The sequence below is a fragment of the Mya arenaria genome, chromosome 2, assembly GCF_026914265.1.
Source record: "Mya arenaria isolate MELC-2E11 chromosome 2, ASM2691426v1".
NCBI lineage: Eukaryota > Metazoa > Mollusca > Bivalvia > Myida > Myidae > Mya > Mya arenaria.
Window position 1 is genome coordinate 36,077,691 of NC_069123.1, and position 18,464 is coordinate 36,096,154.

The window sequence follows — 18,464 nt, forward strand, 5'->3', positions numbered from 1 at the left end:
ATTCAGTGAAGTCATAATAAATGATATGTATGAATTGTATTTCAATCAACTATATATAAAGCTTATAAATATGGTTTCAAATTAGAAAGCAGACCTTTAATGTGGGTATAATATCTTAAAAAAAAATACATACTAAAACACACCTCCACTGCACAAAACTTTAAAATGAACTTCTCAACAGAGGTTGCCGATAAAAGGTTTAGATTTCAGTTCTAAGTTATGAAATATGTCAGCATAAGTGTTGGTTACACGGTCTGTACTGTGGCTTTATATGTCAGCATAAGTGTGGGGTTACATAGTCTGTACTGTGGTTTTACATGTCAGCATAAGTGTGGGGTGACAAGGTCTGTACTGTGGTTTTACATGTCAGCATAAGTGTGGGGTTACAGAGTCTGAACTGTGGTTTTATATGTCAGCATAAGTGTGTGGTTACACGGTCTGTACTGTGGTTTTATATGTCAGCATAAGTGTGGGATTACCCGGTCTGAACTGTGTTTTTTATGTCAGCATAAGTGTGGGGTTACACAGTCTGTACTGTCTGTGGTTTTGCATGTCAGCATAAGTGTGTGGTTACACGGTCTGTACAGTGGTTTTATATGTCAGCATTAAGTGTGGAGTTACACGGTCTTAACTGTGGTTTTATATGTCAGCATAAGTGTGGGGTTACACGGTCTGTACTGTGGTATTATATGTCAGCAAAAGTGTGGGGTTACACGGTCTGAACTGTGGTTTTACATGTCAGCATAAGTGTGGGGTGACAAGGTCTGTACTGTGGTTTTACATGTCAGCATAAGTGTGGGGTTACAGAGTCTGAACTGTGGTTATATACGTCAGCATAAGTGTGTGGCTACAAGGTCTGTACTATGGTTTTATTTGTCAGCATAAGTGTGGGGTTACACGGTTTGTACTGTGGTTTTAATGTCAGTGGGGTTACAGAGTCTGAACTTTACAGTGTTTGTATTAACCGTATCAAGGCAGTTACCCCAATGCGTATCTATTAACTAATAATTACGCTCTATATATGTGTGTATTGTTAATGGGATATGTCTTGTATTCAAGGTAAATTTAAGCTTTTGTTGCAGTGTCCTTTCTTTGGAGCACATGCCCGTGCCATAGAAAATCTTTTTGTAACTGAGCTAGTCATTGTGGTATTTTTGTATCTACTAGATCTTCAATAATGGAACTATAAGAAGCTAGCCCCCATTGCATAAGATCGTTTATGCATTTTCCATTAGAATTGATCGGCAACCAAACTTGTCAATATAACGAGATTATGTTGTCATACCTTATCAGAGGTTTGCTTGTAGTAAATGGAAAGCTCTTATGCAGGGCGATTTGTGCGAGAGCTATATTTACCTTCGATGATATGGGAGGGTTGTCCATTGAATATTCATGTTAAATAGTGATTATTATATCTGGTACCCCATTGGATGAAATGGCCATTTTATCACCACCCATACGGAGGTGAGAAATTGACAATATTTTGATAAATGAGTAGTAAAGATAACACAGATAGAAATTAAATATTGTCCTATTTGGTTTGGACCTTAGTAAAGCGACAGAACGACAATAAATCACAACTGTACACGGGTTATATAGAAAACTGAATTTAATGAGTGCATGAAAACAAGGAACATATTTGGCGAAACACTAACGCGTTTAAGAAATGGATTCGTCGTTCAGGATCAAGGATATAAATCTTCAATCTTGCTAAGAGTCTTGGTAAGTGTTTGTACTGTGATTGAATTCCGTGAATTAATTATTTTACGAACGTACTTGATTTTTGTACCTTCTTATACATAAACAAATAACGCCGCCATTCACTGACAAACAGTACCAGTGGTGAAATATTTTGTTCTGATCTGTGGAAATTGTTCTTGTTTGCCTTTTTGTAAATTGTTAATATGATAATATACCTGTATGTGTATTTAAATCATGCATCGGAGATATGACTCATAGATTGTTTCGATCATAATTCAGAATTCAGAATTTTCTAAAACACACTCAGACATTTAAAATATCTCAAATCACCTGTACATACACCTTGTATATTCCATTTAAACATAAAAATAATTTGCAAAATGTCCGGATACTGCAAATAATCGGGAATTAATACACACAAGGAAATGAAAATTGGTCTGTGTTTGCACTTTTCTTCTCAAACTTAACCAGTATTACAAATACAAACACAAGTATTTGCAGTGCACTTGTGCAGTAAAATTGTATACATGTACTAAGCATTATATTACGTGGTTTCCCATTCAGACCGCAAATGAACATTGTCAACATCTTTGATGTTTAAGGTGTATTCTATCTCCTATTCAAAATTGAATTGCAGAATTGCATTCTCGTATTAGCACTTTAAATAAAGCAGGCGCTATGGTAGTTTTCAAGTGACTTTTTGTGTATTGTAAACAAGGATTTGTTCTTTTATGTGAAGTAGACGGATTCCTGATATTAAATTCTGCTCGCGAACATTAACTGTCGATAAGTTTATCTCTTTCCTAACGTGTATTTGTGATAACAACCCTATACAATCAGCTTTTCTATCAATAGTTTATCAATTTCATTTTCAATTTACAATACTATCTCTCCAACTACAGTTATTTTAATTATATTATATTTTTATCAACCAAGTTGAACTAGGCACATTATAACCATGAGATGGCATTTTGTAATAAGTTCTCTCAGATATTTGGTTTTGGATTAGGTTATGTTGCTTTCGTGAATTATCGTGTCAAATATATGTTTACGTATGAAATCTATATGGTATAGGATCGGCCAAGATAAACGATAGCTATACCTTAATGCGATTTATACCCCCCACATTCAGGTCCACACAAGGGTCACTTTCCTAGGTACTGGTTCTATAATAAACACGCGGAAATGAAATAAAAAGGTTAACTTTTTAAGCGACATTCGGTGAACTTACGTTTTTTACCTCGACCATCTAATTTATAAATGTAAATCTAATCTAGAAGGACACCCTATCTTTACATGAATTAGATTATCTGTATTTGTTGTAAATTATTGAATTTTAAAAGAAGCAGTATTTTCGGTTACAAAGTTTCTTTATTCCGCTAATATATCAGCAGTATTTTTCTGAAAAAGGTTCATTGTTTGGAGTTAATATACATATAGAAGGCTACACATACTGGGGAAAATACAGTAATAAACTGTTTGATAACTGAAAATAATGCACAACTAGTTGAAAAGTTGAGGAAAAAAACATTTTTTTTTTTCATTATTAGAATTATGTAGCCGAGAGATCCTGCAACTTAAATGGTTTTAGCCAAGGTTTCAAAGGGACAGGGTGCTGCAGAAAAGGGACAGGGTGCTAATGGTGAAAATGTCACATTGTTTCTGTTGGGCTGTAAACTTAAATATCATAATTTTACAAAACATTGGTAGAAACATGTTTAATTGAAGTAATTTAAGCTTTCAGTTGCCAGATATATTAAGTTTGTAAGTATTTTTAATAATAATATAAGCTTTTAAGCATAATACATTTGGATTTTCTGCAGCATTAATTTCTAAGAAGGTGTACGGGTGCGCATGCTGGTCTCCACGAAGGTAGATGGCTGTTACCAAAAAGGGCAGGCGCAGCAACCTCCTATAACTCTTAAATTAAAACCATATACCAATGCATATGTTTATGCCCTATCAAATATAGTATCACTGAAAAAATAATAGTTTTTAATGCTTTAACACAGGTCTTCTTGGTTTAAAAAAAAATAAAACGCCCATTCGAAATATTTTGTTTTATGTGTTTCTGCATGTCTCTCATGGGCTGGCTAATTATTACTGTTATTACAAGTGGAAATCTTATCTACAATATTCTGAATCTAAATAAAATGTAAAATGTATATCGAAATGGACAAAAGGTAATAATAATAATAATAATAATAATAATAATAATAATGACAACAACAATAATAGCACACAGAGATGATACACTGAGACCATATTAAACTGCATGTAAATATAAATTTATAAATCATTGAGTTGCTTGAATTCACCCATACTTAGTCAAAAAGAATATGCTGTCAACTGCCGATTATACACAGAAAACAAAAATATGCTTCTAGCAAAAAACAATTGATTATAAATGTAGTGTGCATAAAAAAACGTATCTGTAATTAGCTGTATATATAATTACAACCACTAGATAAACATTTATAAACAACGTACATGTATAATAACAATATAATCATGAGAAAATGTGAAACACCACGGGGGATATGATCTCAAATTAATAACATATATAAACTCATTTCAACTATTAATACAAAACTAAAGATTACAATTAAACAATAAATGGATTGATAAGAGTGTGTCACATAACATAAAAACATTTAAACTCCATACAATAAATAGGACAGGGTGAAATATGTACCAGGGGTATAGATTTGCTGACTGAAAAATACAGACAAAGAAGCTGAAATAAAATGTAGAATTGTATAGAAATGACAAACAATACATGAACATTAAAGATTAAAATTTCTATTTTTGCATGACCTGTAATTTGACAAGGTTTATAAAATGTGTATTTACGTACTAAATTTCTATCAAGTACTGCGCATGTGCGTACAAATAAAGAACTGTCTAGTGCATGGTCAACGTGCATAATTATGTAGGACGCTAAGACAAATGCATAGTACAATACGCTTAATAGCTACAAACAATTCCAAAGTGTTGGCGATGGACGACTTGTGGTCCGTTGTCGACAATGAAAGCCTTCTGAAGCTTTATTAAACCTAAAAAACACAGACCGCACCAAGTGGCTGTAGGAATTTATAAATGGGCAAACTTCCGGGTTTCTAAACAGGAAAACTAGCTTATACACATTCAAATACTTATTAAGGAGTGCCCGGGACGCAAGAAGCTGGCACACGGTACGTTGGTATTATTTGGTACCCATGCTTTTAAAAAACTTACATCTTATTTGCTACGCACGATTCGGCTAGACAGCGAAGGGACATAAGTGTGAGAGGGTAAATTACACCCTCTGCAAGTAGCTTCTAAAGATTCCAAAGAGACTCTGACGCTCAGTCCTTAGACTATACATACATTGATCAGAACCCAACGCATATCTGTATATTGTTCAAACGAGTTTGAGTTCCAATCATAATCATATTGTTATGAAATGTAAATTAGCGTGTATATAAATGGTATATCTGAAGCTGTTTCCTAATTCAACAGATTATTTCATATCTTTTTAAAATTTAAATACATGTCGATTTACATTTCACAACAATACGATCATGAACAAACGATGGTTCATAAACTTGATAGGAAGATGGAGATATATGGAGATAGAGGGAAGACAATTGCTTGCTTAGTACGCGACACTAAGCACTGTTGGAACCAAACAGCCTTACTCACGAATGCCTTCAGTCTGAGTTTGAGACTTAAACTTGGATTTGTTTTATTCATTTTGACAAAATATGTTTAAAATCTTTATAACGTTTTCTTTATATTAACCCATTCAACGATTTTCAACACCAATAATCCTGTCAAAGCCATTTAACAAGGACTTTCCTTTTTGAGTCATGAGTTTCTAGGTGCGACTAAGTGCGGTAGTGAATAAGGTCCCAGACACATAAATGTATGTATAACTAGGGCCCCCTTGTGAAACGAAGTTAATAATCGTGATTCCTAGCGGCCGTGTATTTTCTGAACAGGTTTTGGAAAGTTATTTGTATAACATAACAGCAATACATTTGAAACAACATGGACAAGTCCGAAAGCCAATCGTATTAATAACTAAAACCCTGTTAAAAAGACAGGCCCTGAATGTACACTAAATGAAATTCAATGCGACGTTGACATACTTAGTAAAAATAAAAACACATATATGTGTGAATGTTCAAACCACAAAGCTTTTTTGATATTTTTGACAGTCGTGACAGTCCGCACATGCAGGTGTATTCATGTATGGATGATCCGTAGCAAGATCAGTCCATGTCATCTTATAAATACAACAAGTTAGAACAGTACTGAGGTGATACTTCAGTCGTCTCTTCTAACCTGCCATACTCACAGCATGCTTGCTGGGTTCGAGCATCTGAATATTCTGACATGTGCATCTCGGGTTATCGCGGTTATCGGTATTATGATAGGCATAAGATAGGCCGCGCAAAATTTAAAATGTAATTGCTTCTTGGGCCGCTAAGCCATTTGGGCGATGAAAATTGTTATTTTAAGAGAAACCATTGACATTTCTTTAAATGGCTTTTACCCTTCGGCATTATCGAATGATTCATATAGTTGTTATTTTAAAGTGGCAAAATTAATAATATCAGTCCATTGTCTAAACATTAACAAAGACGCTGTTCAGAGGCACAATGTTACATCCTAGCAGACAATGATCGTGAGACACACGGCGTACATGGCCCGCAGACAGAATACACATGTATCAACATATCTGTATCGATACTGATTAGGATCAACGCCTTGGAATGGTCAACAAAAAAGGAATTCACTTGGGGTAGTGATATCAAAACCTCAAACTTGTCTCAACATCTACCAAAAGAAAGTCTCCCATTTTCAAAACGTTGAAGCGGGTCGAAAAGGTTGTAAAACAACATGTCTGTATTATTTAGGGTAGTTTTTAGGTGGATAGCTTTTTTTCAAAACCAAACCTGGTGCTTCTGATGGGGTTAATTTTGCATGGCCTTACTTATCATTTAACATGCAGGTGCCAAACAGGTGCTGAATAAAAGATAACGCTTTATGATTGCCATCAAATGTCCATATTTAATAGAATGCAGATTGGGGAAAAGTGAACAAGTGGGTACTGGGTACATTACTAGTAACCAATTGACTTTTAAAAGCAGTTGGGGGTACACTTCATGTATTAGGATAACATGAATGTATTTGTTAGAATAACCAAAACATTAACTACCCTACTTAATATTTGTTTCAAGCAATGCTAAATGAGCTCAAACAAAAATGTCATTTTGTAATGTTTCACTGTTACTATGGCCTACTTGTTTGTCAAACCTCCACGATCTGGTTCTTAATTAATCTACAATTTCAATAATTATTTTCAATATGTTTCGAGTATCAATATGGACAAGGACTAGATGGGCGAGATGAGTTTTCGACCCGCGGTTACCGGGCAGGAGTAGGACTAATGAGGAAAACACGGATGCTCCGACGGGCGTTCAAACAATGACTGTTTATACAAACACATTCGGACTGATTTTAATTAAAATCCGCGGACATAATGCTGAGATTTGTAGAAATTCATCTCCAGATAATAGAAATAAACGGATTTGTGTAGTAGAAATCTGCTGACATCATTTTCTGTAGTTTTCGTTGCAGTTTTCCTTTTCTATATCTATTTTATCACTGGGATGTCTTAATTTTGGCCATGTAGGGAAAAGTTTTGATAAATTTCACTAAAAAGATTTTAGCTAATCTATCTCCGTATCGATAGGATTTCACTAGGTTATCCATGAAAATAATCGCTAATCCTGAAAAGCTTAAAAGCATTCAAGTGTCAGGGAATAAATCACAGGTTGACATAAATACAATGAGGCATTTTATCGGCTTTTACTTTTTTAATGGAACTTTATCTTTAAAATGGAGAGCATCCCTCTCGATTTCTAAGTCTAGATACTCGATGTATAAAATCTACCGCAAACAAACTCTAACCGAAAGGCTAGCAACACCATTGATACTGGACAAACCACTAGAACCAACCCTGTATATTGGCCGAGTATGGGTGTCATTCTCATAATATATATCCCTGTGTGGGAAAACGAGATCGTGTTTTCTGTCGCCTTTTTAATTCTCAATTTCCTATCCCTCAAAGGCTATTGAAATAAATGGTTGTCCAGTGGTTAAGGAAGGCAAAGAAAATTCCTCGCCTGAAAACACTTACAACCAAGAATATTTCAGAATTTTATATGTGTCATTCGCACCGCAACGCAATAGGTGGATATGTATTGTGCTTCTTCGTAGAAATACTATAAAGAACATATTAAAGGAAAATCATAATATATAGTTGTAGTTCGTAGACTCGGTTTGCAAACTTTACGGCCGTCTGAGTAAACTAGCAAAATCTGTATTAAAATCGGACCATTTTATATTTCATCTAATATCAATTAAAGGACTCCATGTAAGCCGCCATTTTAGATGATTGTAGCGCAAGAAAAATTAAGACGATTAAGATTAAGTATTTGTTATCTCCTTTTGCGGAAAAATAAGGGAGACAACTACATTTTACTTTTATTTGTTATATTTTGTTTTCAAGGATGACATTTATTTTGTCACTATGATCTTTATATCAATTTATAAAAAAAAAACATTATACCAAAATCTCATCTAAAATTTGAACCTCTACATTTTGTCGGTACTGATATTATCGTCGTCGGCAACCACGGTACCTTCTTCCGTTACGCTTCAAACATACCGTGTAAAAATTCTGACAAAATCTCGTTGAAAAGAATATGCATTAGACAGGGATGACAACTATGGTTCAAATGAAATCGAAAGTTCCAAGTAAATGACTGAAATGTCTTCAGTAAGCCTGTACTGTCTTTTGTCTCCACAGGCGAGTGTTATAAGTGGCTGGTTTAAATTTGTAGTGACCAGGCGGACCATTCAATTCGAGCTTTCACCAGAATATCTTTTCTTTGGGAAACATTACTATGAGTGTTTGTGCATGTGTGAAAGTCAGATTCTCGGAGAGTTTTACTTGCGGAACCAATGAAACTGCCTAATACATTATTCATGATTACGATAATTCCCTAGCCAAATACACACGGTGTGCAACGAAACATAGCGCAGAAGTGTGTCGGGGGTAATTATGAGCTTTATACCGGTCGAGAACATTCTCTCGAGACATTCTATACATATACCAAAAATAGGTAAAAAACACTAATCAAATAAAGGCGTATTTGGTTTAAACTTCTGAAACTGTCAAAGGATATTTCAAATGTCTATTAAAAGTGAATACAGACATTTATCATTATATTTTGTTCGAAACAGCTTGGGGTTATTTTTTATTACCTTTACAAAATTATTGAGATATATCATTTTTTATTATGATTATTATTATTATTATTATTATTATTATTATTGTTATAGAAATTTATCGATCGGGCTGGTTACCACAACCCTTGTGGATTAAAAAAAAAGAATGTTAGTAATCTGATTTACAATCTAGCTTTTATAATAAAATTATGATTATTTGTTGTTTAAAAAAATCTTCCTTATTTACTTTTAGTGCACGTGACATTCTCTTGGAAGTAGCTGTGCAGCCAGCCAGCCGATGCTGGAGGTGGCCGGATACGGAGCGCCCTTGCACCGCCCATCCGCCATGCACGACGCTGCAGCCATGTCCGCGGCTCAGGGCGCCCGCGGCTCCCCTTCTAGTTCCCTGCAGCCGCTCGCGCAGGGGCTGCAGGGGCTACAGCAGCACACATCCGTTATCAAGAAGTTAGACCACTCTGTTGATTCGTTTATTCCATCCACAAGACATGAGAACCAGTCATTTGACGTTATGGACCACAGTGGAAGACCGACGTTTCATAGCAACGTGAACCCAACTTTTACTGATGACGATTTCAGTGACCATGATTCTCACTATTCGGAAGACTTTGAAGATGACGATGACGATGCTGACATTGAAGAATATGAACCGGAGCCTAGGCCAGATATGACAAAGCAATTGCTTGGATTTGCAACAATGGTCAGTACCGATATTCAGAAATTCTTTGGAAGAAAGAAGGGTGAGGATGATGCTTGTGACATTTACGAGGACAAATGGGTGTCTACAAAATCCGGGCGGGAACTTTATTACGCTGATCTCATGAAAATCGTGCACGGAGAAGATGGAAAGGGCGGTAAATCGAAAAAAGGGAGTGCGTCCCCGTTTCTTGATATTTCAAACTCCGTACCAGAACATATTGACAATAGGCAAAGTTTCAGTGGTAAACTAGATAAAAAGTTAGGAATAGGTGGTCTTAATGAATTGTTTGAATATGGATTAAGGCATTATCTTACTGACAAAAAGTTAAAACAGTCAAAAGAGTTAAAGCGATTAAAAACTGACCCTAAAAAGTTTGAAAACGTAGCGCCAATGAATTCTAGAAAACTTCCCTCATCGTTTTGGACGGAGCCGGGTGCGAAATCTAGGACTAGCACGAGTAACTCGGTGTTGCAAAACAACAACCCGCCAGATTTTAGTGACTTGTTAGAAAGTTGGAGATTGGACAGAAATGAATTCAGCGGTGAAATTTCTTCGAGCGAAGTGAGTATGTCCCCGGAGTCTGTATGACGAAAATAGTATAACGTAACCACTCCAAACATTTAGACACCCAAATTTTTGGGTGTTTTTTGGACCGTTTCTGATATGGAGTCGATTTTCCTAAACCTAATTCGGATTGATTTCTGTTATTTTTAAAGAATAGCATGCAATATTTGCATGACAATATCAGACCAAACATGGTGTCTGTTATAATATGTACACGCGATATTACACAGAGAATGTATTCTGTTAATGAACAATTATTTAGTCATACATTTGTGTTCGATATTTACGGAGACTATATATTTTGAAAGTGCTGTATTTCTGTTTCGTCAGATATTGTTTGTTTTTGTAATTTTAATTATATTCCCATCATTTTTCCACATCATGACATTTCACCATTCCCTTATTTACAAAAGTCTGACACATATAGTATATACCTGGTAGGGTTTTAACCAGGTTGTCAAAAGGACAAGGAGATGCAGAAAATTGACAGGGTGCTATTAAAGGAAGGGAAGGGAACATTGAATCGGGTTGAATAGAATTTGGAACATTTTGTATTTGACAGAAAATGTTAGCAATCGTGTTTAATTAAAGTTATACTATGGTTCATATGCCAGAACGTAAAGTTTGTTTGTATCTATAAACGTATTATAAGTTTCAATCAAACCGAAGAAATATTGAAGAGTCTCAAGCATTTTATTCTATGAAAGCAGAAGGGTACCCATGCAGGTCACCATAAGGACATAAGGATGCCACCCATTAAGGGCATGATGCAGCACCCTTCCATATATGTTTAGCTAAACCCCAATTGTATACCTGTCATATAGTTAAAAGAATGACCCCCTTCCATAACTCTTTAGCTAAAACTCTAGTTCATACATGTCATATTACAAAAAAAATAGCATAACTAGTATACCTGTCTCATTTCCAAAAGCATTTAATAATTACCATAGTCTTATTTGTCGAGTTGCCAAGGTTCCGTATTGCTTAAATTTGCCATGAAGGCATTCAATTTCATGTCACCACATTTCTGATTGCTTAAATTTTCCATCACGATATTCAATTCCAGGTCACCACATTTCTGATTGCTTAATTTTGCCATCATAATATTCAATTTCATGACACCACATTTCTGATAGCTTAAATTTGCCATTACGACATTCAATTTCATGTCACCACTTTTCTGATTGCTTAATTTTGCCATCACGATATTAAATTTCATGTCACCACATTTCTGATTGCTTAAATTTGCCATCACGACATTCAATTTCATGTCACCACATTTCTGATTGCTTAAATTTGCCTTCATGACATTTTATATTATTTGAATTTGCCATCAGGCCATTGAATTTCATGTCACCACATTTCTGATTGCTTAAATTTGCCATCACGGCATTTTATATTATTTGAATTTGCCATCATAGCATTAAGTGCATGTTGGCTGAGCTGGAGCCGAGATCTGAAGTAGTTGAACTTAGTAAAGTTTAGTTAGTTTTATTATCGTCAAACATATATTTAATTGATGTGTTCTTGTCTGGTCTCTAGACGCGGAAAGACCTCTGTTGAAAACACGGGGGACAGTAGTTTGCTTCCGTCCCCTGTGGTCGAAATATAAATAACAGATAAACAATTGTTTAGTTAGCATACTGTTTTGTTAAGAAATGGTTACACAGTTCTGCATACATTTTATAATAATTTACATGTTGAATAGCTTATATTGTTTACATCAATAATGTGTGGTGGCCACAAACTGGTAAGAATGGTCTGTGTGTATCATACAATGTGAAGAATTCACAAAAGGACAGGGTCCCACAATTTGGTATATGTACATGTCATTTGGATGACAACATTATAATTGTATGAATATATGCTACTTTATGTAAACGGTCCACAGGGTAAAATTCGTTATAATTGTAATGATCAATGTAATATATATTGTGTACACAGTATTGTATATTGTTTATTTTTTAAACTGATGGTAATCAGGATATATTGTTGTATGTATTTGCTTTGGTGTAAATGATACTAGTAATATGATAAATAAATGATAAAAACATTCAAACCCGAGTGTTTGTTGTTTAAAGATTACAGTTATCTAAGTCGTGTTTCCGTGAAACAAAATTGATGATAATAATACAATGGAAACTGATGGACAGCTAAGAAGCCAAAAATTTACCGATTACTCAGCCATGTTTTAGGTTGAGGGTTTCATCGCATGCCAAATCGCAACCGTTAACCGAAACACCTTTACAGAACACAGGGCTGCCCTGAATTCAGGTAACTCTTACATTCAGTCACGTTAGTTAGCTGTTGGTTTTTTTATGTCGAATGCCTTCAGACTTTAGTATCTATATATATAAAAAAAAGACTATATTTTTGTTATTTATTAAGCAATATCAAAGGACTGAAGAGCCATATTTTAGTGATCAAACTATGTGACGGACACTTGTGCATTAGCTACTCTTCGATAATGACAGGCATTTATCGGTCACAGGTTGGGGCCTCTCAAACGCTTTCTTGGGCTCGTTTTTTTTATTGTCTGTGAACAGAACGGAAAAACAGTATAAGCACGCTTGTCAAGCCTACAGCCTTTCAACACTTCCAGCGCTTTCACTTGTATCCCTATTGCGTCTCAACGCATAACACTGCCATAGGAGAACGAAACTCAAACGTGAGCCTAAACTAAACTCATGGCAGGTTCAAGGCCAAGAAACAAAGCGTAAAAAAACACAAACAAAAAGACAACGCAGCATAAAAACATCGTTTATAATAAGGTATATTAAGATAAGTCATTTAAAATTGTGCCCAGAAACATTGTTTGCATATGATATCCGTCAGATAAGGTAAAAACAAAGGTAATAAGTGGTATAATTATAAAAAAAATAATATTATAGAATGTGCATTTGTATCCAAAACCCTATATGACACAATCTCTGATTGATACTGTCACCTATGATAGTGTGTCTCATTTATACATGAAACATTCGCTATGTACAGCTGCCATAATGTTGCAAAAAGCGCATACAGACAGTGTGTTATCTTTCACGTATAGACATTTGTTTTCCCGTACGGGACAGTTGTTTAGCTTTTCAAACACGAGAACCTTTTAGCATACCTTCTTCCCTAAAACAAAGGGATTGTAGTCTGGGAAGAATTAAGACTTTCTTGTTTGATATCCCTAATGCGTCTTTGAAAATATGTCACCGCCATATTTAATGTTTACTTTATAAATTCGGCTAAATTCTGAAGATAAGAGATGTGGGTTGGATAAACCATACTCGCGCCGGATGATACCATTTTAACCCTTCCTTTCGTAACGATGAGAAGGACGTTTCCAGGATTAAGGTTCATGATAGTCCAAGTATTAAATTGTATGTGGGCGGATTTTTCTACGATTTTTGATATGGCAAATAAATCACGTACAGTAAGGGATTATCAGAATCCCGTTCTGAACGTCTATTATTTTAGACTAAGGTTCATGTATGATGTAGATACAAAATATGCTCCGCTTTTGTGACTTATAGACCCATTGGGTCGGGTAAAACCTTTTGTAAATATGCTGTTATTTTTTTTTTCAATTGCACATGTCACAATAATAAACAATTTACTTACTTGTATGAGCTGGTTTCAACCTGCTTCATGGAAGTTAGCTAAAGAGAGTTAGACCGAAAATAAATGTCGACAGACGGACAGGCAAATGTTCCCAATGTCGCTGGTTTGAACAAATTAAAGTAAATGCAACATTAAGTTTATGTCGGAAAGGGCGAATATAATGAAACTGGGTATGGTTTAACGTTTGTAAAGAAAATATTACTTAAATTGTGATTAAACATCTCATTTAACTGTCTAGATATTATCTAAAAAATATCATATATTATACATGTTTATACTGGTTAAAGAATGTTTGACCTTTGGACGTATTTCTACTCACGCGTGTGTTGCGCGTCTTCGGATGGAAACGTACTTTCGGAGCGGAATACGAACTACTGTTTAATTACGTAATAATAAACGAATAAAACGTTCCAATATTGCTTGATTTTCGTATTTTTTAAATTATGTATTGGCCTCTCCGGTCATTTAACAATAATTAGTTACAACACAGGTGTAGCGAGACGTACACAGGCAGCGGCGAATCCAGGAATTCATAATTAGGGGTGGCACTACCTTCAAATACCCCAAAATTTCAATGAGGTTTTGAAATTACACGTACAAAATCGTTGATGCATTTCAACCCTCTATTCAAGAGACTTTTATACATCTTAGTAAGTGTCTTAATATTATCTCATTTTTTATATATATCTATTATTTTTTAATAAGAATGTCCACTTTATAAGATGTATGAAAGTATTCGTGAGGTAATTCAATGTTTTCAATGTTGGGTTAAAACTTAACTTAAAACTTAAAATGCTCATTTGCCAGCCAACTGGAATGTGTTGGGGTAGGGTGGGAGGGGTTTAGTGGCGTTTTTTTTAGTTATCTTTCAAATTTTTATTTTTATGGAATATACAATGTATCACAAATGAAATATTTTATCATGTTCATAATTGAGTATGATCATGTAGACCGCATCCAGAATGACTGACTCATTTTCTCCATATAAAGGCGTCTTGGAATGTTATGAAAAACAATCTTCAAGTTTCAAATACAATATAGCGATTTCATTGGCGAAAAAAGAAGGACAGGCTGTAAGGATGCGTTAAGAGCATTTCCGGAATACTTAACTTATGGCGTACATGCAAGAAATAACTTATTCAGATAGAATGAATTATAAAAATGGTGAGCGAGCGAAGCGATTTATAGTCGATTTTAAGAATAAAACGAGTTAACATACCCCAACAAGGCTACATTTAATATCATGTATAGCTGCACAACGAGATCAGGAAAAAGAAGCAAAATCAGTTATGAGCCGCGTAGAATTCCTACGGTTGGTTCCTAGGTTTGACATTAGATGTCGAAGGGTGGGTGGTCTTTGGACATTCCCTTTCCCTTGAGCCAAACATTATAGGTTTAAATGTGCTTTAGATGGTTCGGGCCCGAGAAAAAAATATGTCTATATTCATATGTATTGTGAGAATAATGTCGTCACTTTATTCTTATAATGTTATATGTGATATATTTTTATCATTTTCAACAAAAAAAAATCGATCCTATATTTTCATATTTGGAAAAAAAGGGTTCTAAAGAGAACCAATGATATTCTACGATTTTTGAAAATTAAAGAATTTTAAAACATTCTGATAACACTATGAGATATATTTATTTCTACGAGGAAACATCTTATTTATACTAAAATCTTATTTCCACATAATTGCAGATATAACATGATAACTGATGTTTACATCTGAAAAAGAGCTGTGCCCTCTGAAGAATAGCCAAACTAAGGGGCAAAAGGTACATTAGAAGTAATATATAGTAATACTATAGGTCAAAGAACAAGGTCAAAGTTAACGTGATTATGAAAACTTCGCACAATACCTTCGGATCAATTTTACCTAGAACCGTTAAACTTCAGTTGGGGGTTTATGATCCCTATTGTTCTTGACATTAGTAGGTTAAAGGTCACGATCAACAGCAACATTAGTACGGAAACGTTGTCCGTACAATAACTTAAGTGAGAATGGTTAGACCATGAAACTCCAGTGGATGTTTGTCCTTGAAAGGTGTATTGCCACTTCTGATCCATAAGGTCCGCAGATCGAAGGTCACGTTCATGATGAACACTGTTATAAAAAATGTGTCCGCGCATAACATTGAGACCGGCTCGACGTAAGGCCATGCAACTTCATTGGTAGGCTGCCGTTGACCCGTAAATGAAATATATAGTTGTTAGGGCCTTCTTTTTAAGGCAAAAGGTCAAAGGTCACACCATTCTAATGAAAACTTATATACGCATGATCAATGAGGACCCTAGAACTTCAGTGGTATGTTACCCACGACGAATATATATACACACATTGTGCTTGATGTAAGGTAAGTATGGTAAATTTCAAGGTCATTGTCAACTGATTTATGAAAATCGCACACTTCTTTAAGCCTCGGAACACTTTAATATACATGAAGGTTGCCCTTGACCAGTTTATGACAATTATAAAAAAAAATCAAATCGGTAGGTCAATGCCAGGGTTAACAGACTCATATGGATTTAGAATTATGCAGTTCATACGTCGAGATGTTTCACTTCTTGTTCCTGAAAACGATGTGCAACCATTAATAATCAATGGCATTTCTTATTAAAACCAGTTATTTAATAGCCCACATATTTTTTGAAAAGGCGACGGACAGTGAGGCTTTATGCTTGACAAACATCTCTTGTTTCAACAGTTCTGAACGTCTTAAAGCTCATTTAGAAGAACAATCTTCTTATTTAATAACCGAAGAAGTATACCCAGTAAATAAAAACAAAACTGTAGTATTATTAGCCATACCAGTCATAGTCTTAAAGGTAACCGGTACTTCCAAAATCCCCAGTTCGGTAAAATGATTATATGGTTTGATTCAACTAGTTGTTTCGGTAAAAAAGGATTCTTTTATACATTGAACAATGACATATCTAAAATCCATCAGAAAAAAATATTTATTGAAAAGAACGGAATGTGTATATATAATTAAATATTAAGTTATTTCTGATAGTTACCAAGAACTTTAAGAAGTTCAAAATTAACGAATGGGGATTTCGACATGTTTCTGCTATCTGGCCTTTTCTTTCCTTCTATTTTTTTTTCTTAGAGTTCATATAGTGTACGATTATATCCGAGATTTTCCGAAATTTTACAATTCGTAACGAAAATGGCGAAAAGTTGGAAAATGTAAACTATTCTAAATGGTAGTTTGACAAACACCTTTGGGATGAATGAAGCTTCCGATGGTGTAAGAGATAAATCTTCTGACCGGAAAGATGAAAGTCAAAGCAAAGATATGGGTAAGGAGGGGGGTAAATCTACCTCAAGCCTAAGCGAAAACGCAAGTAGAACTCCCAAAATGGTTGAAAATTCTGGTTCTAAACAACCTGCTTCCGATTTGAAACCATCAGAAAGGTACAGATCTGACAGGCCATCATATGACAAAAGATATGAATCCAGAGAAAGGCCTCCGTATGGAAATGTCAATGGCTACAAGCCTTCTGGAAGAGGGAGGAGAGACTTTGACAGACGACCACCAAAGACCGGGAAACCATACAGAGGCAGAGGAGATTTTAAGGGTGCTGGTGGTGCTGGCTCATACAGGCGAGATGAGAGGAGGGATCCTGAAGCCAAAAGAATTTATGGTTAGATCTAAATTATTTAATTCATTGCTTTTACTCATGAAATTATTTTGTCACAATTTTCTGTGATAATCACCATTTATCTTTTCAGTCATGAAAAAGTTTTTCATATAACATTTTAAAACTGGAAAATTCTCTCAACACAATTTGTTTCTTAGATCGAAATTTGTAAAAAAATATTTATTTATTGTCAATATTCAGTTTCTGATTGTTTATTTGAACTTGCATTTATTAAAGTTGTATAAATACACGTCGTGACACTTGAGATTTTAGTTCAAATAAGCGCTTTCAAATATATTTAAACCCAAGCATTTTGATTGTTTTTTTCTCGTTTAGATAATCAAGATGAAACTAGGTTGTCAAAACTTCTGAAAAAGCTCCAGAGAGAAACAGAGAGAGACCGGAAGTTGTATACGATAAAGCAGCTCATTGACTACATTCATACCCAAGAAGGAGCTAAGGTTTGTTGTTTTATACAGTATTGGTCTTGGATGGTATTCTTTCATCATGTACATAATACAGTCACCAAGTTTGTTTTTTACATGCAGTCATTAGATGTGATTCAATGATATTGATAAAAAGATTGCTGTAAAATAGACTTCCTCACCATACATGATAATTGTAATTAACCTTTTGGATGATTGCAAGAGCCCGAATTATACTAAGCACATTTATGTTCAACAAGCCTTTCTAGATATATATGTAAAATCTATATATTTGAAAAAGCCTGAAAAGCATTTAAAGGTGCAGGGCTGTCGGGCATATGCTAATACTAAAAAACTTGAGATGTACCTTTTAAGATACCCCTTTTTGAAGTATTGCGAAATTTGGAATTTCCAGGATTTTTTGTCTCACGATATTTTTTAGATCAATGTAAATCAGGCAAGAAATGTTAAGGGGAGGGGGTTGTACCTCTTTTATACTGATAAATTCCTGATA

The 18,464-nt window shown here is 34.9% G+C and overlaps 2 protein-coding genes across 2 annotated transcripts in view; both read left to right on the plus strand.

Moving 5' to 3' along the window:
- The first annotated feature begins 1,539 nt into the window (after positions 1-1,539).
- Positions 1,540-12,256, plus strand: LOC128203277 (protein PERCC1-like). Its single transcript, XM_052904618.1, has 2 exons — positions 1,540-1,722; positions 9,239-12,256. The coding sequence occupies exon 2, from the start codon at positions 9,284-9,286 to the stop codon at positions 10,289-10,291; it is 1,008 nt and encodes a 335-aa protein (XP_052760578.1). The 5' UTR covers positions 1,540-1,722; positions 9,239-9,283; the 3' UTR covers positions 10,292-12,256.
- A 4,764-nt stretch (positions 12,257-17,020) lies between these two features.
- LOC128202778 (serine/threonine-protein kinase SMG1-like) overlaps positions 17,021-18,464 on the plus strand; it is a 53,580-nt gene continuing 52,136 nt past the window's right edge. The window contains exons 1-2 of the mRNA XM_052903915.1: positions 17,021-17,528; positions 17,862-17,986. Of these exons, the coding sequence (XP_052759875.1) occupies positions 17,111-17,528; positions 17,862-17,986 (543 nt within the window). The 5' untranslated portion in view covers positions 17,021-17,110. The remainder of the gene's footprint in view (positions 17,529-17,861; positions 17,987-18,464) is intronic.